Below are 22,361 nucleotides of genomic sequence, written 5' to 3'. Positions count from 1 at the left end.
TTCAATGTAAAGCATATATGATATCTGAATTATGCACTAATTCGTTACCAATACTTTTTTTCATACCTTGTTTGTTTGAAAAATATAAGCATGTTGTTTTCTACAATCTCTTCCTTTCTTGTTTAATAAAATATGCTAAACTAGTCTTGTTGTTTTATGTTGCAGCCATACAGCAGTGTACCTAATTAAATTGTCTAAAATAAGCAAAGTTTACTTATTTAGGTCAGGAAAAATCCAATCAAAGGACAAGAACGAAAGCACCTGGAAAAGAGGATCACGGGAGCAGTAAGAGTTAAGCAAATCAGCTAAGTGGCGGGCCATAAAACCAAAACAATAGCTGAAAGATGCTAAAACGCTCTGTAGAGCTGAGGGGAACAGCAGAGTTGGGTGATTCTCTGTGGGTTGTTAATACAAGTGACTCCTTTGATATTACACCTAGTCCATCCATCCATTGTTGAAATGTAAAAATATTGATTAGTGCAGCTTAAAGTATATACACAGTACATGTCAGGCTTTCAATTGTTTATTGTATTTCAAACACTGGCTATTTTCCAGTCATTAGACTGGGTCAATTATGCGCATCCAAGAGAAGCTAGAAATGATTGCACATGTCTTTCTTCCAGCACTGTTATGATAAATCTGATTATTTCTCATTGAGAACTACCGTGTCTGTTTGTTCACATGGACAAGGAACATGAATGACTCATGTTAATATTCCAGGTTTGACATTTTAACTGTATTAACACCTATCAGATGCTGTATCTGAGTGAGAAAAGAGCTTAATCACGGCATCATCGTCTCGTTATCGCTGCCATAACGAATGAGAACATGCATCCCACATTAGCAGTAAAATCAATGCAAGCACGTGACTCGTCGAGTCTGTAAACGAGGTGCTAGGCTTTATAGCTGGGGTCTGCCTGTGTTAGTCCTGGCCTACATTTCGTCCCTAGATTCCAGTGGGAGCTGGAGCAAAGCAGAGCCAGAGCTCTGCAAACACCTTTTGCCATAGCACTGCTCAGCAGCCGTCCACTGCTTGTCTGAATGCAAAGCGGGTTGCTGAAGCTCCCCCATCTGCCCTCTACAGTTCACTTGCAAGTTCACTACATCTGCGGGTCAAATCACCAGTCAGCTCTCGGCCTCAGACAGACTCAGAGCTGTGGCTGCGCCTCCACCGCACTGTGTGGCTCAGCGTGTCGGCCAGCCGCAGATCCACAGATCATTATCACTATCAAGCACTGTTTCCCCAACAAAACGATATCTCTGCCTTTGATCCTATGCCAAAACTTATTTATGTTCACTTCTGGGCATTCTAACCCAGGAACTGCTCTCACTCAGGGCAAGACTCAAGCATGGCTAAAAATATGCCTCTGTTCTGTTGATGAGATGGAAATGTATGAATTAGCAATGGGGCATCATGTCTGAAATAAGGATACCCACACCTGCTCAATCTGTGCAGAAAATGAATGTTTTTTTTGTTGTTTTTCTTTGTGGGTAAACTAGCTGAGGCTGTTAATGTAATGCAAACATTGTGCTGGGTCTCCTGCTGTGGAATATCCAATTAAAAAGCACTAGATATGCGCAGCACAGAGGTTACAAAGTCCAAACTGGGCTAGAGGTGCAGAAACATTCAGAGTGGGCTGACAATCTGACAATCGCTTAATCATTTAAGTCATTAGTCAAATATGCTTTTCTTTGTTTTATATAATTTTATAGGGAATATTTTTGCATTTTGAGCTGTGTATGAGACAAAACAAGCTATTTGAAGACATCAACCTGGGCTCTGCCTGAAATTCTGACAGGCTTTTTTTTTTTTTTTTTTTACACTTTATCGAATTGATTGATCAAAAAAATAGTTAGAAAAAGAAAAATGAATTTTGACTTGGGGTACGCTTACAGTACTGGATTTCAACCACAACGCACACCAGTCATGACCAGGTCAAGCCAGTAAGTAGACTAGGGCTGTCACTTTTTCAAAAAATCAAGTTCGAATTAATTCAGACACAACCTACGTAGCCTAATCCGAAAACACGTTCTAGAATTAGTGTTATTCAGTTCATTTGCAGTGCCTCCGCTGCCTCACTTGACAAGCTAACGTTACTGTAAGGCAGCTGCATTTTACAAATTTTACTATTATTTTATATTACTTCTCAGACTCTTTGGTGTCATGACTTGCTAGCACGGCTTGCTAGTGCTAGTTTGCTCCATTTTACATTAGCCAAGACGACAACAATAGCCTAGTTTACTGAGGGCAACAGCGTCAGGCTATTGGTCAGATCGACTATAAATTTTTTCCCATGTGAGAATGGGAATCAGAATTTCATATGATAAAGTCACAGCCCTAAAGTTATGTATTTTAGCAGAAAAAAAACATAATAGTCAACTTTCACACACAAAAAAAGATAAATAAATATTGTAAATCAGTGTTACTTGCAGCCCTTGAGACCCTGATTCCCTGTTACCCTACCATGGTGACCACCATGGTAGGCACAGAAAGTACCATCAAAAGTTGTTAGGGCAGACATTCGAATGAGACGTTGCCGCCACGAGGGCCAGCAATCGGCTCGAGGTTAACTAGAGTCACCAAAGCGGCCCTGCAGGGTCGCACTGATTTAATGTAAATAACAGATGCTCTTCATGCCACCCGAGGTGTTTCCTGCATTAGTATGCTGCTAAGGGTTTTTCATTCCTGCTTGTCTCTTATTTTGGCTTAAGATATTTCTCCAGCTCTAAGTGTCTGCTGCTGACTGTATGAGGCTTGTCACGGGGGCAGAGATATGGTCCTTTTGGGAGAAGAGCTCTGCGAATGGCCCAAACTTATCAAAGCAGCCCGCCCTGTCCCCGAGCTTCGAACACAATGCTCCCCCTAATTTCTCCTGAATGGAAGTCTCTCCAGACCTGCAGTAATCTCATATTCGCCACTTGCATGCAGTAACTCTAGTTACTCTAGCTCTGTTCCTTGCTTCCCCTGCCAATTGCATAATCAAGTCCAGAACTCATCAGCAAGATGGCAGAAGAAGTGCTCTATTAAGCTGCATCATGTTCCATCTGTTGTGTAAGAGAGAGATAACAGTATTTACAGTTTTGGAGTTGCAGCAGACTGTTTCGGCCAAAATTTTGTGCACCGAAGAGTTCTGCTTACTTCATAAAATGTCACGGATTAATTCTGCCGCTTGCGATGGTGTCCAACTGCAATCTTTGCCCTCACTAGAAATATCACAAACTAACTTTATTGGAGCTGTTATTCCAAGAACTTCTGTTAGGTAAAACTATTTGAATGTAAAACACAGGGTGAACATTCACTCTAAAATTGTTTTGGTTTTTTTTGCTTGGCTCATACATATTACATCTTTTTTATTCAATTTTGGGAATTGGCCAATATTTGCTACAACTCTGCAGACGACCTGTAGTGTGGATAAATGACTTTAAGAGAGACTCTGTCGAGGAAGTGGTTGGTAAGTGTCTGGCAATAAGTATTCAGTGCTCCGGTCTTTCTGTTGGTGAGAGGAATATGTGTTCTTAGAAGAAAAAAAAAAGGACTAACCCAGATTTGAGTAACGAAACCAGCCGATAACAAAAAGTGCTGAGCAAAACACAGCCTTATCTTCCTCACGAACTGGAATGAATTTACCTTAATGTACGTGAATCAGCTCACATTAAATTTTGCATATAATTTATATATATATATATATATATATATATATATATATATATATAGTATTAATATATAATATATAATAATGCATTAAGTCTGTTCTTTCAAACAAGGCTCCAATCTGCAACTGATATTGTCAAGGCCATTACATCCATTACTCCAACATACAATGAATGAATAGAAGACACTCTATAAGTATAGAGGTATTTAATGTTACACATCACCATATTAAAAGGCGATAATATACTGTATGAAGGTTAAATTGGAATCAATGGTTCTTACATATTTCATTCTCTACACTACAGTGAGGAATGTGCCTTTTTTTTAAAACCAGCACATTACAATTACTTTCTAGACTATCTAAGGACATAGCAGGAGCACCAAATTCTATCATGTTAGAAACTCCCAACAATTCCAAAATGCAATTAAAGTGATGACAGAACCCAATAATTTAATATGATTAAATCTGATTATATCAAAGAGGAAGATTTTAGCATTCATGGTAATTTGAGAAAGTAACTTAGAGACAAAATTATTCAGTCCACAATTAATCGATTAGTCGATGGACAGTAAATTAATCAGCAGCTATTTTCATACTCGATTCATCTTTAAAGTATTTTTCAAGCAAAAATGCCAAATATGTCCTAGTGCAAGCTTAACAGGTGAGGATTTGCTGCTTTTCTCTTTTTTTATATTTTTGTAAACTGAATATCTTTGGGCAAACAAGCAGTTTGAAGACATCACATATATTCACAGTTTTCTGACAGGACTTCAGGGTTAATCAATTAATTGAGAAAATAATTAGCAGACTAATCAATAATGAAAAAAAACATTAGTTGCAAGTAACTGTATATTCATACCGTAGTTTCAGAAGGTGACAGTATATCAAGAAGTCATTCTGTTTGTCACTTTGGGAAACTCCAGCAAGTAAACAACATTAAAATTAAATCATGCTTCACTTTGCTGGGGCCCCTTTGGAACCCTTTTAAGGACCTCTTGAGGCCCCAAGTTTGGGGAGCAGCAACTAGAAAGGACATGGCTGTCTGAATAAAAACAGCTTGGTGCAGCAGCTGCATCTGGGGGTTCAATAGAATTAGTTACAGTGCAGCAGGACTGTTTACAGACTAGTGCTCCTTGTCTGTTACCTTTAATGCCAACAACAGTCTGCTAGACTCTAGACAAAGCCAATGAGTGGTACTTGAAGGATGCACTTGAATGCTATAAGAGCGCACTTCCCACATGAGGAGCTCCACGGGGCTGCGTCTGAGGAAGTGTTTGCAAAATTCCGACAGCTTCAAAGCAGAAGGCTGTGCAACGGATTAATTAAAGTGTCTGCTGCTGCTCCATCCGTTCAAAATTCCATTTCAGTCACGTCCACGTCTTCAAAGGAGGAAACACATGTACATTTGAATAAGAGTGTGATTATTCCACCACTTGCACCACAGCTTACACATGTCTGCATGGGACAGAGATGACTGCAGCCTGCAAAGTGGGATGTCAAGTGGTTTTAGTGTTTCCCTGCTGCTCCCACTGCTGGCTATAATTTTATGTTATGCCATCTAAAATGGGTGCATTTTCTGTACAAAGATTCACTTTGTCATCACTTACCTTCAGCAACCTTTTCCAGCTTTGTGCCAGCAACAAAAACCTCCTTTAGAGGTGCCAATGGTAGAAATGTCATCATTTATGGTCTTATGTACCAATGCTTGTCCAATTCAAATTAAAAGTTTGTTAACCTCTGGGCTGAGTATTGAAGCAGGTGCACTCTTCAGTCAAAGCTGCCCCTGTTTACTGATTTCTACACAGAACGCTGACTATGGCACCTTTGCTGCATAACAATTTGGCATAACAGCCATGATGCTAAAAGGACCTCGCTATTTTAGTGTGACCAAACAGGAAATTGTAAGTAGACCCACAAACCTCTTATTTATAACTTGAAGTAGGCGGGCTGGTGGAGTCATGTAGCCTGCAGCCCCACACTAAGCGATAAACCTGAACAGTATGGTATTGACTCTGTTTTCACACAGCTAAACTGTTTACTTCAGTATTTAACCACGGACTTTACCTTGATCCAGTAGCCGCAGGGAGTGCTGAAAAGACGGATCCAGCGTGTCCTTCTCTGCCATAAGCTCCGGCAAGTACTTTTCGCTCTCCATCTCTTCCTGGGCTTTGGGCTCCAAGTAAACGACTCAAATGTAATTCAAGTTAATAAAAAAACAAAACTTGCTCAACGTCCAAACGGCTCCAAGTTAGCTCCAAATATTTTTGTGAAGCAAAAACGCGGGCGATAATGTCGTTCGCGCTCGCGCTACAAGAGCATGTCTCCGTCCTCGCGCCACACACACACACACACACAATAAGCGGTTAAATGTGACCGGGAGGTTTTATCCCATAGAAGTGTTGTTCAGCCAGCAGAGCTCCGCTACGCATCACAGCCGGAGTGAGGTTCCCTCTCTTCTCTGGGTGGACTGGCTCTTTGAAGCCCACGCTGTTGTATCCAGTGCTTGACTGAGGTAGCGGCAGCTATTGGTCGCCGCGCGAGACACGCAGCCGGTGGAAGGGGCGGAGCGACACGCCGGAGCTGTCCGCGGTGCTGAGTCCCGCTATTACCATATAATTATAATAAACTCACCATGAACAGGGGCGGCTAATCAGAAACACTGAGCTAGGGCAAAGTGCCTGCATCTGATATAAAACCACCATTAAAACTAACAAAGCCTGTTTGCTTGTGTGTAATAATAGCCTACACACAGTATCTCTATAGCAGCTCATCCCACTGTAGCTCCCTGTCTTTTTGAAGATACACACAACAATCAGACTTAAGACGAAAATTTGCTTTGGATGAAAAGCTGAAACCTATTTGCATGATTTCACCATTTACATTATTCGCCAAAACCTCCACACCTGTTCATAAGAATAGAACTGAGGACAAACTGATTCAATGACCAACTGCAACACAGATGTGATAGTGAGCCAGATGCAGTATGGTAGCTTCATCCTCTTTAGCACAAAGAGAAACCAACCAGTACTCCTATATTGTCCTATTTACGCAGGATGCGAGCATAATAAAAACTAAATTACATTTTGACACAGAGCCCCTCTAAAAAACAGGACAACAACACCAGGTAATAATCAAACTCCGTTTGATATTACCAAACAAATTTGGGAATCAAATTACCAAAAAGCAACTGACACACAGTGAATCTGGGGCTTTTGCCCACTTTGCCAGACTGGGAATCCAGCCTTCTTGGTTAAGAGTTAAAAGTTATTATTTTTCATCTTTAAAGGGTCCATTCGTCTTCAATCTCCACTGATGTGACATGGGACATATTTTCTAAACAAACCTGCATGAACTTTGCTGTGCAAAAACAAAAGATAAAAATCATACAACCAAAATAAAGCAAATTAGGATACATTTCTGCACATTCATCTGCCCCTAAATAATCCCAAAATGTCAAGGCAGATGGATGTAAATGCATTTATTTTAGAAGCATGTATTTTTATGGGTGAGATAAGCCCAGGACAATTATTCATCATATACCTTTAAAATAGTTTATTATAATTTGATAGATCCAAATAAGCATTTTTTTTTTAATCAAACATCTTTTCGGTTAACATTGGTCTCAGCCTTACAGTAAGAATTTTAAAAAGACATACTGGTAATGCAGACACCACCATGGTTTCAGGAACACTATACTGTATATGTACTACCATGGGAGAGGGGAAATACCATGATATCTATAAACTCCTTTATGAGTGAGACAGACACATACTGAGTCACTATAGAGATTGTTTTAGGGCAAAACCTAGTCTACATATTTCTTTTCCAGAGTTTTCTCACAGATAATTACATTAGACATATAAATACAAAGTGAAGGCATACAGATGACATCTGAGAATTGCTGACAGATCCACCCAGAGGAAACATATGTGAAAATATATCATTATATGTAAATATATCAGTTGACCTGTTGTATTTCAAATTGGTCAGTACAGTTAAAGGAACATCTCAGGAGGCTACATAATTGTCTTCCTTACTCATTTAAGCAATTGATTATACTGCATGACTCCTTAGGGCGCTTTTACTTGTTACCTGTCAATTGTTCTCAGAAAATCCATTCACCTTCTCATAGGTCAAGCATGCTTTTCTCCCGGGCGTGTTTATGAATTCATTAAATAAGAAAACGCTGTTGTTCAGAAAATACAACCACATAAAGCCCTGGTCATTGTTAAAGCCAAACTTGGTGAGTCAGTTTTGTAACAGAGAACAGACACCGACACTAGTGACATTAAAAGACAGATGTAGAGTTTATCCAGACGGCAGATATCTAAAGATACAGCCACAAATCCGCTTTATCAGACATCCTGAGCCTTACTGTTCCTGGAATCATACAATGAATGCAAAAGTGTCTTTGTGAGGAATTTAGGGTGTTCGTGTTTGTTAGAAAATGTAGAAAAAAGATAAGAATTCTGTCAATATTTGTGGAGGATGCCGAGGTAGCCTCAGGTGGGCGGCTATCTGTAGGCTGATCAGCTCTGGTTATATAATTGAGGTTTTTTTTCCTCCATTCTATTTCAATAACTTGGAGAAAATGTGACCCAGAGGCTAAAACCATGATGAGTTTATGTATATTTATTAATGTTATATCGCCTCATGAACTTTGGAATGTGCTATTGGTTATTTTGCTTTTGTGGCTTGACGTGTGCTCTGGAATAACCGCTGCGGGCATTAATGATGATTTTATATATAAATATATATATATATATATATATAAATGGTGTGCATGGAAAATAAATGGGTGGAAATATGCATCTGGTAACATTGTAAGATTCACAAAACTGCAGCCATGCAGAGAAGACATGTGTCATGTTTGACTTCTACTTATTCATATAACTTCCTGTCGTAAGCATGTTGGAGATTTTTGTCCACAGATTCTTTCCAGACTCTTGTTTATGAGTGATTCACCGCAAAGAAAAACGCATTATGAATCAGCTTACTTTTTAATCTCTCTCCCAGAGACCATTAAAAACCGGCTCAAATGCACTAATCTCCTATTCAGAAGAGCGACTTATTTATAGATATGCTTGCCATCTGTTGCTCCCCGTCTTCATAAACAAAGCCTCACATTGTCATTGATGTTTGAATCAAAGTTGCAGGCCTATATGTCTTCCTAAAGACGCTTGTTTTCAAAGGGAATTCGCTAAGTGATTGCAATACATCAATTGCAATGAAAATAATCATGGTTTATGGGGCAACATTTTTATATATGTCACAGTCGACCACAAGGGCAGCAGCATTGGTGTAAACAAAGCTATGAGAAATGTTCTGTCAGGTGGGTGTAAAGAATGAAGAACAGTGGGCTATTACCGTGACAAAGTGTTATTTTGATCATTAGAGAGTGGCTGCCCCCTTTCTCGCCCCTCAGCCTGTCCCAGCCCACTAAATATGATGTTGACTCCACCTAGAACTAGACAGCCTGTGCAGCGCCCCAGGGTGTCATATATGGTACATACACCCATACTATTATGTCTGCACACTTCTGCATTCGATGTTTCCCCCTCTCTTAACAAGAGGCAGGGATCTAATCAGGGCTGCCGTCTTCTTCCCAGTGACTTGATGTAAATCCTAACTGATTTAAATAGAAACACTTGTCTTGTCAGCCTTCAATCTTCATAAAATCCCATTTCAGTGAGAGGATGTCGTGGGGATCTTGTCACCTGAGGAGTAATTAGACCTTGATGTGTCCGCAAGCTGATTGCTGTGTCACTTCGTGTCACAGAGAGAACATGAACTGGGATTCCAGAGCGAGGAGGCTTCACTGTGTTTCCACTTTCTTTTGGCCCTGTGAAATGGACAGGATTACAGTGGCAAATCAGGAGCACTTTTAACACCTTAAATAAGTGGATTCCTTCCATCACCACATTTCGGTGGTGGCAGAAGGATTGCTGGGAGAGTGGCAACACTGCCTCCTTGTGACCATGTCAAATTATTTAAGAAAGACATGAGGAGTTCGTATGAGAAAATAAGGCTTTTTTTGGAGCTTTTCCATAAGTGGAATCCTATTGGAAAAGAGGTTTGAAATAAAACACTATTGGTGCTAGACAGTTAGAGACTAGCTAATTTTCATAAAGCTTAGCTGTAAATGCTGCAGTTTGTTTAATTTATCAGCAGCCCCAATGTATACTGTGCAGCTCTGTTGGTAAAAGCATCATTACAGAGATCCAGAGGTCCTGTGTTTATCCAACATTTGAGGCATTTAGAGAAAATAGTGTTAATGGGTCACAATAAAATGAGAAGAGAATTATAAGAGGTCCCCAAATACAGATGAAATTGTTTTTAGTCATTTTGTTGCCCTTATTTCTTTATTTATCCTATGTTTACTTGTGTTTAAAATGTTCTACAAACTGCATGCACACTATTTTAAAGAATAATACCAAAAACCCTTAATGATGCTAAATTGCGTTGCTTATACTTTGCAAATACTTTCAATACTCTCCAATAACAGTGGAATAAAACACAATTTCTCCCACAGTGTCTCTTGTCTTCCAAAGTAATTTTAACAAAGCCCTTCTTTCAAGATATTGTTTTCCTCCTCATACAGCCCCACAATGCTGCTTCAGTCACAAAAGGCACCTTATTGTGGCTACTAAATGGAGCGCTCACATCCATTAAACAGCCATTCAACAGAATTATATTGCCAGCACCAATCTATCAGGTACATTGATCACGCATCGCCGGCTGTGAAGTGCAGACTCTGGTCTCCTCTCCTGGAAGTGTTGTGCAAAAGAAACCTAATGAGAAACTGTCAGTAGCGCACAGGTAAACAAATCAATGGCATCCAGTGCTCCCAAGGTCGAGCCACACACACACACACACACACACACACACACACACACACACACACAGAGCATCACCCACCCTAACAAACCTGGGGTTGGAGCCGCAGCCAAAGCTTCCACAGTGTAAAGGGTGCTGTCAAGATTTGACTTTTATCAGATAAACAGGGTTAAAATGGGATTACTTTACTCTGGTTTGGATCATAGTTTTACCTTCACAGGAATAGTTTGACATTTTGGGAAACACACTATTAGCTTTCTTACCAAGAGTTAGATGAGAAGATTGATACCATTATGGCTGTATGTTGTACATGAAGTTATAGATAGCAGCAATTGTAGCAGTAATTAATCCGATTATGTGTGGGACTTTTCAGCCTGGCGCAGTGACATTTTTGCATTTTTAAGTCAACAGCATGCGAGACTGTCTGTACGGGTATTCTTTTATTGATAGGTTTGTTAAAAACTCCAGAAAAGCTAGCAAGTGGACCTTGAGTGGACCTTTTTATTTTGTTATTTTCACATGCAAGTCCAAACAATATGAAACGTGTGTATGTATATATTGGTATATAAAGTATATGTAAGTTATATGAGTGTACTTGGATGTCATTGTGTGTCCAAATGATGTGCACATCTGTGGAACAGTGTTCTATAACAGGCAAATACATAGAAAAAAACAAGTTAAGTGAAATTGCAGTGAAACACTAATCTACACACTGCTTTGTAACAATGAAAATGATGACAAGTAACATAAAAGCGCAATCGATAACTGAATAAATGCAAGGGAATTCAGAAATATGAATGTCCTCTCTCCCTTCCTTTTCACCATCTAAACCACGGACTTCAGCTACCACACAGAGTCCTGCCACATTCAGAAGTTTTCTGATGACTCTGCTGTGGTGGGATGAGACTGAGTACAGGGCTGTGGTGGGGAACTTTGTCTCATGGTGTGAGCAGAACCATCTGCAGCTCAATGCGACAAAGTCTAAGGAGCTGGTTATAGATCTTCAAAGGGCCAAGGCACCAGTGACCCCGGTTTCCATCCAGGGGGTCAGTGTGGACATTGTAGAGGATTACAAGTACCTGGGAGTACACATGGACAATAAACTGGACTGGGCTAAGAACACTCAAGCTCTTTACAGGAAGGGCCAGAGCCGCCTCTATTTTCTGAGGAGGCTGAGGTCCTTCAACATCTGCCGGACAATGCTGAGGATCTTTTATGAGTCTGTGGTGGCCAGTGCTATCCTTTATGCTGTTGCATGTTGGGGCAGCAGGTTGAGGGTAGTGGACGCTAACAGGCTCATCAAACTGATCCGTAAGGCCGGTGACATTGTGGGGGAGGAGCTGGACTCTCTGGAGGTGGTGTCAGAGAGGAGGATGCTGGCCAAACTACATGCCATCTTGGACAGTGTCTCCCACCCACTCCATGACGTGCTGGTCAAACAAAGGAGTACCTTCAGCGAAAGACTCATCCCCCCAAAATGCACCACAGAGCGCCACAGGAAGTCATTCCTGCCTGTGGCCATCAAACTCTTTAACTCCTCTCTCTAAGGGTTAGTCTGTATGACCCTAGGTCACTAAACTGGACATTAGACCATTAACATCACTGCAATACTTGACATAACTGTGCAATATTCTGTGTTAATACTGCTGTACATTATACTCTGTTTTCAGTTTAATTTATTGATATTTATTCATACTCTATTACTGCTGTGCAATATCCTCCATCTCATTATAATCTTAATAAGCTACACTTGTCAGTTCATGCACTATTACTTTATACTGTATTATTATCATCAACCGGTAAACCCACTTTGTACTTCACACTTATTTTAATTTATACTTATACTCACTTGGTACTTAATTTATCTTACCTGTATTATAGAGTGTTATATTTTTTGCTTAGTACTTCTGTTCCTGTGTGCACTGACGTGACAGTGAGTTGCTGTAACAAAAGAGTTTCCCCTCGGGGATCAGTAAAGTATTTCTGATTCTGATTCTGATTCTGATTCTGAATACAATGACATGTTCCATCAGGCTTTGTAGACTATCACACTGCCAGCACAAATGTTTTGTTTTACTCTTCTAAAGAACAGAAGAGAACAGATAATGATAGTCAATGTAAGAAACAGTGCCTGATGTCCCCAGGGTTTTATCAGACTGATCCTTTCATTTCTAACAGTGGCCACAAATACTTGAACATGAATTCAGTGACGTTTGCTTTTTTTTGTTTGTCTGTAATTAGTAAGAGCTCTGTAGCTAGAGAAGCCTGAAGTAGTCCATAATATGAAGTGACTAAGTGTTTGGTGAGAGTTATCATAGTGCTCTTACATATCAGAGAGAGGCACAAGGTCAACAGCAGTAATTATTCTGTGGGAAGCGTGTTGGTCTTCAGTGGGTGATTTCATTTCCTGTCATTAGCCACAGCGATTAAGCTCGAGAACAATGATGATGATAGCATCAGCAACAACCACACAGCCCCAGGCTCTTCTCAATATTCTCCAATATTCTCTAAATGTCGCTTTGCATGGATTAACCCTCCTGTTGTGTTCAGGTAGCCTGAGTCCTTGAGCCTTTCTCTGCTTGCCTTAATTAGCAAATGCTCATAATGGTTAGATGAAATCTCATCATGAGCACCCCATCCCCGGCATGCTTTCTTTAAATATATAAGATTATATTAATGTCATTTCAATGCAGCTGTGAGAATCTAGGCTAAAAAGGGTACAATGTTGAAAAATTAGGCCCAAAGCTGTTTGACCATTGGAATGTAAAAGAGACAGCTGATTTTCCCTAAACAATATCACCTCCCATGACTCTTAAATAGACACACACAAATCTTTAAACCTTCAGGAATCAATTTTTGGCCACTTGGGGGCAGCACAACCAGCTGTAAAGACAACACTGACCTATCATCACCTTTTAAAGTTGATATGGCTAACATATTAGCAAACAGTGACCTATTTACACAACCAGAAGATGCAGAGCAACATTAGCATTCATGTTGTGTCTGATTTTTGGCCACCTGACAAATGTAAGGGCAATATTCACTCTTCTTTTAGCTCTGTTTTGGTCTTCAACAACTCCGGAGCGAAATATATGGTTCTTTAGCCAAATCATGTTCCAGCCATAAATGCTTCAGTAAATTCAGGAAATTTCTGTCTGTCTGGAAATGAGGTTGATGAGAGCGATGAGACTGAACCAAACAAACACTTGTGGGCCATAAAAGCTATACAATTAGATCTCATTTTGCCATTTTTGGCTGCAAGTCACAATGATATTTAATTTTTTATAAAAGAAAACTTTTTGGTTGCATTTGTTTTGTTCAATGCTGGTTTTCAATTTATTATCAATTGATATCTCACTAATTAAAAACAGCTTGGTAAAAACAGACCAAGTCTGGATTTGGTTTGTAGGGTTTTTAAAGGGTGAGTTTTCCACAGTTGACTGCATGATGATCTTGTCTGATATGTTTTGTCCACAGCAAGTGTGAACAGGAACTGTAAGGTACCAGGTGCCGTGGCTGAACAGAAAAAGAAGAGGAAAAAAAATCACCAGAAATCAATGAAAATAGACATCTGTCATTGATAGATTGACAAAGATGGAGACAAAATATAGAAAGAGCATCTCACACACTGACTTTAATTGAGATTTATTTCTCAGAACAGTACCCATATGCCCAGAAATCCAACATGTGTGCTCTCACTATCATCCCTTTTAAATGATCAAGTCAGTTGTTAATGGAGCATTACAGACCTGTGACATCCTACATTAAGGAATGAACTGCCCAAAAGCATCTGAGGAGCATATTTAGATGCTGAGCTCCACTTTCACAGACAAAATGGAAAGAAAATGCACATGTTAAGTCAAAGTACTATATGATTACATGTGAAATACGTATTTCACTGTTAAAAACAAACATTATGAAACCAAATGTGAAAAACAGTGCTGAGAGTATGAACTGGTTTATTTTTGTGTGTGTTTAATGGAAGAAAGTAATGTCCAAAAGAATATAAAGGGAAGGAAGATGGAAAGAGGAAACTGAACTAGTTATCCTTCTAAATGGTAAATGGCTGCATTTATATAGCGCTTTTATCCAAACCACTTTACAATTTGCCTCTCATTCACACACATACTCGCACACCGATGGCAACATGCTATAATGCAAGATGCTGGCCTGACCATCGGGAGCAACAAGGACACATGTGGACAGAAGGATCTGGGGATCGAAACACCAACCCTGTGACCTGCTCTCCTTCCTGAGCCACAGCCGCCTCACCTCTTCGTAGTTGTGTGAGCCTTGATCGTGGATCAAAGACGGTTCTGAAAGCAGCGAGAGGAAGGGCCTGAGCAGAGGATTTACCTACCCAGTCTAGACAACTGATCTGTGGGGATGAAGAAGACTGCTTTTCGCCAAATCCTCTATCTCCCTTCATATCGTACCTGCGCTGCTTCATCAACCTAAGACAAGCAAGTAAAGGGCATACTTTTCATTCTGGGGTGAGATGTACAAACAAGACAAGTTTTGCCCATTTCTCTCTGTGCAAAGTTTGAATCCTGAAGAGGAAATAAAAAAAACAAAGACTGTTTATCAGAGAATTTACTACACCTCCTCTACTCTAAGGTAAATCCCCTGGAAAATGTAAGTATGTGGAAAAAACGAATTGTAAAGGCAGAAAAACCTCACTAGGGGCCTAATATGGATTGCAATATTCACCACGAAGGTTTCCTTAAGTGGCAGGCCGACCTAGTGGTTCAAGAGTTCATCCTGTAACAGAGAGGTTACAGGAAGGTCACATGTTTCGATCTCCATGAATGTCAATATCCATCAAAAGCTAAGTTGTTCTCTCACTGGAAGCATGTCTGGATAAAAGAGTCACTTACTGTAAAATGTCCTGTAAAAGTAAAGATGATAACACTTGAAGAGCTTTGTTTGTAATACTATACAGTATACTCATTTCAGGGGAAGGAAAATCATTTCTCAATTCATTATTCAGCAGCACCAAAGTAAGAGGAATTCATATGTTTAAGTGTCTCAAGTTACAGAGCATCCACTAAAAATATACATTGTTTAAATGTTTTGCTTTCATTCATTTTTATCACCGGGTTTCACCTTTCCCAATTGGAGGTCAGTAAGCTGGAAATCCATGTGGCAGAACTGGGTGCTTGTAATTATTTATGTATACTAGAGATGAATTGGTAAAAAGAAATTAAATATAGTAAACAAAGTCCAGCCTGTTACAAACCTTAAAGGAACAATAATTGATTTAGACAGCAGCGAGAGTGAACAAAAACAGTAAAGTCGTGGGCCAAAAAAAACAAAACACTGAGCTGAAAAACACTCAAACGCTTCATAGAGCTGAGGGGAACTGCAGAGTCAGGTGATAATTCTCTGTGGGATCAGCACTACAAGCAAGACTTCACATTACAGGTAGTTATTTGATCCATTCAGGGGTAGATTTAGTGATTTGGGGGCCCTTGGCAAACTCAAGCATGGGGCCTCCTTCGGGCCTTATTTTCACCCTTTAACTAATTTACAATGTTGGCACTGTATTGGCAGGTTGTAGAAGAAGCACTCAGATATTTTAATTAAGTAAAACTATTAATACCACACTGTAAAAATACTCTGTTAAAGGCAAATTTTACTTAAGCAAAAGTAAAGTGCAATCAGCAAATTGTACTTACATTTACTGACTACAGCCTTTCCAAGGTGGCATTTTAAATAAAGTCCAAATCTAATCTGTAACTGCTTTATATTCTGCTGGGTAGTTGAATTCATAATAATGCATCATATAATAATGCATTATTTGTTTATCATATATTTTGTGTCAAGCTGTCAGATTGGAGTAGATGTTTCCCTCTGTGGTGGAAATATTCAAGTAAAAATTCTTGCACCTCATAACTGTACTCAAGCATAATACTTGAGTAAATGGACTTAGTTACTTTCTTGCATCTTCCGCTTTCTTGAATGCAGTTTTCTTTTTTATTATCATTATTGTAATCTGTTTTCATAAAGGCTTTACTTTCCCTCTAGCTTTTTCTTTTGGAATATCCACAGTTATAACTCTGTTTCAGTTTTTGATGCGCTGTACAATAACGCGTTACCTCGAGGATTAAACATCAGCGTTTCAGCGTCTGTAGCAACAACTGAGTGGTGCTCAGCGGTTGCAGTGGCTCGTCTAGTGATGGAACAGTGCATTAATCTGATGGGAGCTGGGAGGTGGCACATTGAAATGGATAAATGGAGCAATTTGAGGGCATTTTGTAAGTTATTTCATATATAACATAATATAGTTAATATCTACATGATCATAATAAATATATATCTTTTAGGAGGCCCTCTAAATTGGGGGCCCTAGGCAGTTGCCTATACCTTGCCGAATGCTGTCTGCCCCTGGATTCATTGTAAATATAAAAATATTACTTAGTGCAGATAACCTTTCCACTCTTCAGTTTCCCCTTAAGTTTCTTCAAAACACACATTTGCACATGATGACCTTAAAAAGTTTATCTGGAGAACTTGTTAGCAAACAGTTGTTTAGTTACACATCTGGCAGATACAATGCAACATTATCATTCATTCGAAATTGCATTTGTGTTCACCTTATGAATTTAAGTCCAATATTCCCTCTCCTTTTCTCCACAAACTCCTGAGAAAAATATCTGGCCCTTTAGCTGCTAAATACTGCACTACTTTTATCAGCAAGTTGCTCACTGTCTGTTATATGGTGTTGTGCAGGTAGCAGTTGGTTTTTCTTTTTGCTGAAAACAGCTGCCTGCTGCTGGAAAGGTTGATGAGAGCAATGAGACTGAACCAAAACAGTAAAGCTACGGACATAAAACCAAAACAATGATGTGAAATATGCTTTAATGCTCTGTACAGCAGAATCAGGTGATAAATCTCTGCGAGTTTGTCACTACAAGTGACACCTTTCACAAAACTTATAGTTATTTGATCCATTGTTAATTTAAGAATATTGATTAGTGCAGCTTTAAACTCCCCTAATCTTCATTTTCCCCTTAAAATGTCCCTTAAGTTTCTTTAAATCTGTATGTACACCACAGTTTTTATGGCTGAACTGTAACATCAAACTATATTCTACATTCTGTCTTGTGCATCATCTTATACATACAGTATCTCTTGATATTTGGTATCTTCAAAAATGTTGGGATCTCTATTAAAATTGAAATCAAATTTCAAACAATTACTATTCTCACAACTAATGTTTGGTCATAAGAGTTAATTGAGTTTATATCATATGTTTCAATACATTATTACTGTATGCATATGTTACTTTCAGTCGTGTTCTTTCACTTTCCAGGTATATTTGTTATTAACAGATGTTTGAATGAGGATGATGATAGCTAAATAAGTTAAATTGCAAATGTATACAGTATGGGTTTATTATTTACTGCATGCATTCAGGACCATCTCTTTTGTTTGTGATTAAATTAAACCATCTCAAAGGGGTAATACATTTTTTGAAAAACATGATTGAAAGTTAGTTATTAAATATTTTTGCATAGTGTTCTACACATATTTCTTTGAAATTGTTTAAGGAGAATAATCAAGTTAGACAACTGAGACATCAACTGTAGCTATCACATCAAACTGTTTTACAGTCCTAGACAGTGAAAATAAAGGAGAACAATTTATAGAATAACCACTGAGAACGAAATACCCCCAAGCACAATGGTTAGTTAAAAGGAGGAAATATCACACAGTGAACAGAAGGCTTGTCTTTTTCATAGCTCCATGTCTTTTCTCAAGGAATGAATATGTTTCATGTCCAGAGGCAGTTACAGATGGCAACGAAGAGCTTTCATCTTGAAAACCTGTCTAAAGTAAGGATACAGTACTTAAAAACAGAAAGGACATATAGTGATCTGATATCTGGAATGAGGTGCAATTTTGATGGGAAATATCAAAAATATCAAATAAAATAGTAGAATATAACATGCATAGATTCCAAAACTGAGCTTGATATTTAAGCATTGATAATTCATAAATTAAGGCAATTCATTTACGAAAAGCAGTTGAGGAATTAGAGAAAAAAAAGCTATACAGTAACAGAGACAAAGGTTTCTGCTATCTCTGCTACAGCAAACCTCCATTAGATCTTGTTAACTGCAGAGAAAGAAAAAAAAAAAGATGGAAGGGCTGCAGACATAATTGGCTACGATTCTCTCGCAACCAGCAAGCAGCCAGTGTGTGATTGTGTAGCGGTCTGCTGGTACTGGGAAACATCCTTGTCAGCACAGGGATGAGAGCAGCTTATTACACAGGGAGCAGCACGGAGTGGCAGGTATAAAGGTGGGGATTCTGAAGAATGATAATTATCTTTTAAAGTGGGAATGCTCGAAACAAGGGCTGAAGCCCCAGGGTAACGGTAGGTTGCTCGACAGTTTGGATACAGCGTTCTGTCGACGATCAGAACCTGAAACTTACACTGGAAATGTGTTTTACTATTGAAATGTATCATCATGTGAAAAGTCATGAAGATTTTATACATTAAAACTGTTGATATTCAGTGACAATCGTTTAGAAAAGTGCTGATTTTTCTCACATGCAGGATTAAAGAAATAAAAAAATCAGTTTTGCTAAGAAATCAGTATATTTGTTTTGACTTGTGTACTTATTTGTTGCAAAATTGCAATTACCAAAAAAGTCAGTCTGAATTAAAATGTTAAATGAATGAGCATGGACTAAATAATTATTGATTTTCAGCCTTAAATTACATTTGAATAATCTCTATTATTAGTATAATGATAACAGTATTTACAAACTACCATGAAAGCAGAGTTTATAAGGTGCTTTACAGGAAGGTGTTGAAAAAACAAAATAAAAAGAAATATAATAGAGGGAAAGATGAAACAGGTTCCAAAGAAGAACATTTAAATATTGAAATTTAAAAGTTGATTCTTAACCTTTGAAACAATCGCAACAAAGTTTTCAAAGTCAAAATGAACGTTTAACTCAACTTTTAAGCCAACATGGACGGAGAGACCTTCAAGAGCTCAGACACAACTGAATTCAATTTTAGCATCCTTATGGCGATGCCTTTGTCAGAAACATATACATGAGTTAAATGTAATAAAAATATATAAGAAACTATGGAGAATTAAAAACGGACAAGATCAAAAACATATATTACAGTGCAAATACATAAAGTGTGTTTTAACAAGTGGTGTAATGGATGATCAATACTAAGTGCACAAAGTTGACACAGGCTATAGGTCTTTCTAACAGCAGACATTGTCCCAGTTCCATACACACTGATTGTACTGTAAGTAGGTTTTGCAAATTTTTTTGCTCACAAACATCATCAGGCATAAAAAACACTAGATTTTTGAGTGTACTGTTGATGTAAAGTACTGTCCCGCAATGCAGTGCACAAAGGAAATAGAAGAGCTATTCACAGTTTAATTGGCAGAGGCCTTCCAAAGTCACAGTTTGACATCCATGAAGGCACATATTGTGTCATTTCCTGTAGCACAAAAAGGTAAAGTAGTGTGCTCACAGGTGTAACTAATAACATTAAGGATGCCACTGTTACATTGAGCTGTGACTCAACATTCACAATACGACTGCCTGGGCAGCACATCTGAATGCACTGCAGCCATCATTAAGTAGTTAGGAATTAGTTACACCTGTGTTTGACAAGTCAGAGCATCTGCTGCTGGAAAGGTCTATTCCAAATGTGGACTAAACTGTACAGTATCATAAAATGTATCTGGATGACTATTATCTTAATGAAATGTGTTTTTGGACACAAGTTACTGGTATGTGAAGAGGATATACCTCTACCACAAATTTGACTATATGACAATGGTGAACAAGGAAACTAAACCTCTTTGGTGAAGGTAAGTCTTGGTTACTAATGAAAATACTCAGGTATATTTTTACTATGGTAAATGGCAATGGCATAACTATGATACTGGAGATATACCCAGTATATTGCTAATATACCTCCATACTTTCCACCACATTGTTTCAGTATGTATTTCAGTGTCTACTGTGCATGTTTCTAGACACAAGTTCTCCACATCATCTTTTCCAGGTAGGACATTTTTTTTCCGCTCACTTCTTCTAGAGAACAAATGTCTATTTTAGCAATAACAGATGTTGTTTACACATCACAGTGAGAATCAGTCATCTTTAGTTTAGAGTCTGAACTGCAGGAAACACATACTGGGTCCTGAACCACAAAACTACCAAGATTTCTTAATTGCGCACTTATAATTTTATCCCAGCATGAATGCAACATTCATGCAACGTTGGCAGAAAGGGGAGAACAGGAAAAACATCCTTTATTCTGACCTGGGAGTGTTCATGCATTATTCCAAGATGGTTAAACCGAGTTTTAACCTTGTAGTCACACCAGATAAATAGCCTAAATGTTGTTGTGTTGTGTATTTGTAGCAGTTTGTTACCAAGTGAAACCAGATACAAACAAATCGTGTAGCTCTATAAAATTAGCTGAATCGATGGTATTAGTGTTAATATTGGATTTTGTTTAGATGTAACTGCCAGCAATGGTGCATTCGCAGCCATTCCGCCAACAGTTTGTCGACATGTCTGTAGTTCTTTTCACCAAGTGGGAGATATCGTCGCTGTCAGAAATCCCCGAAATTTTGGCATGGACTTCAGCCATTGCATTGCTCATCATCCCTTTATGTGGGGTGTTGGCATGACAATATTATCAGTAAAATTTAAAAAACATTCCTAACTTGTTATGATGAGATGCTAATTGTATGGATTTATTGCCTCTTTGTTTGGTTTGTTGAAACATACTCCTGCCAGTAAAGTTGCTAGGCATGTGATGGGCTATTGCATCCATGGGTCGGTTGACTGTACATACTCTACAGGAGATATATATCTATTTATTTTTACATCATTATCTCTCTGTGTCTCATTCAGCATAACCGACTTAACAAACAACGTCTTTGTAAATTAAATCAGAGAACATATCCCTCTTGGCACTTTGTCCCACAGCAGAGTGTTTCTGAGCTCCTCCAGCGGCTGTCAGGAGGCCTGTGTGGCTATTAGGGCCGGACAAGCAGTTTCTGCTCTCCATTAGAACTGTCAACTCCACTGAATGACTCTCTTTAATCACTTCAAATATCATTTCACACATGGAATTTCAATCCCCTCCAGAGCAACAGAGAAGACAAAAGCACATCAAGTGAGGCCTTGCAAGAGCATTTGCAGGCTGGCAGCTGGGAACGTCACACGCAAGGAATTGTGACTTTTCAGAGAGAACATGCGGGACTGTTTGAGTGTGAAACAGCTAAATGGGAAAAGATGAAAGAATGTGAATTTATTACCGTAAAATCACATTGAGTTTGACTGCTCCTATCAGCACAGTGCAACTGATGTGCTCTTGCATTCAAAACACATCCTTTGAGCCATGATTTTGATATGACCAAGTGATCCCTCATGATGGAACAGATCAAAGACTCAATTTTCTGCTTGTCTGATATTTCAATGTCAAAACTTTTGCTGGGAAGGTTTGTTTCAACATTCTTGCAGGCTGACCACCCACTGGAATAACTATGTGCCCACGCTGATGTTTGCTGCAGAGGATCAGTTTCAGTAAATCCTGGTATCTTCTTCCTTGGATTCATATCATACTCCATCCTGTATTTACACACTTCCACAAAGTGAATTCCAACCCAGGCACTACCACAAACCCTAGTGTTACATGTTCTGCTTGCGATTGCTCTATTATTGACCTTCAACCCTCACTGAGGGCAACAGTCATGAGGTTGAGGAACTCGCTGATGCAGTAGCTTTTCTCCAGGGGCTATCAGCTCCAACATACACTCTCTTATTTATACAGCAGCAGGGCGGAAAACTTGCACTGGTCTTTTTTGA

The 22,361-nt window shown here is 38.9% G+C and overlaps 1 protein-coding gene across 3 annotated transcripts in view; it reads right to left on the bottom strand.

Moving 5' to 3' along the window:
* khdrbs3 (KH domain containing, RNA binding, signal transduction associated 3) overlaps window positions 1-6,183 on the bottom strand; it is a 105,374-nt gene extending 99,191 nt beyond the window's left edge. Inside the window, exon 1 of one of the 3 annotated variants that reach the window (XR_006375285.1) lies at window positions 5,718-6,183. Coding sequence is in view for 2 of the 3 variants with exons in the window: in XM_044172362.1 (XP_044028297.1) it covers window positions 5,718-5,808 (91 nt within the window). In the remaining variant the exon portion in view is untranslated. The remainder of the gene's footprint in view (window positions 1-5,717) is intronic. The other 2 variants (XM_044172362.1, XM_044172363.1) reach the window with 2 other exon arrangements.
* Between the last annotated feature and the right edge of the window lie 16,178 nt (window positions 6,184-22,361).

This window comes from Siniperca chuatsi, linkage group LG17 (assembly GCF_020085105.1).
Source record: "Siniperca chuatsi isolate FFG_IHB_CAS linkage group LG17, ASM2008510v1, whole genome shotgun sequence".
Taxonomy (NCBI): Eukaryota; Metazoa; Chordata; class Actinopteri; order Centrarchiformes; family Sinipercidae; genus Siniperca; species Siniperca chuatsi.
Note: the sequence above shows the minus strand (reverse complement) of the source record. Positions and strands in the feature narration are given on the sequence as shown.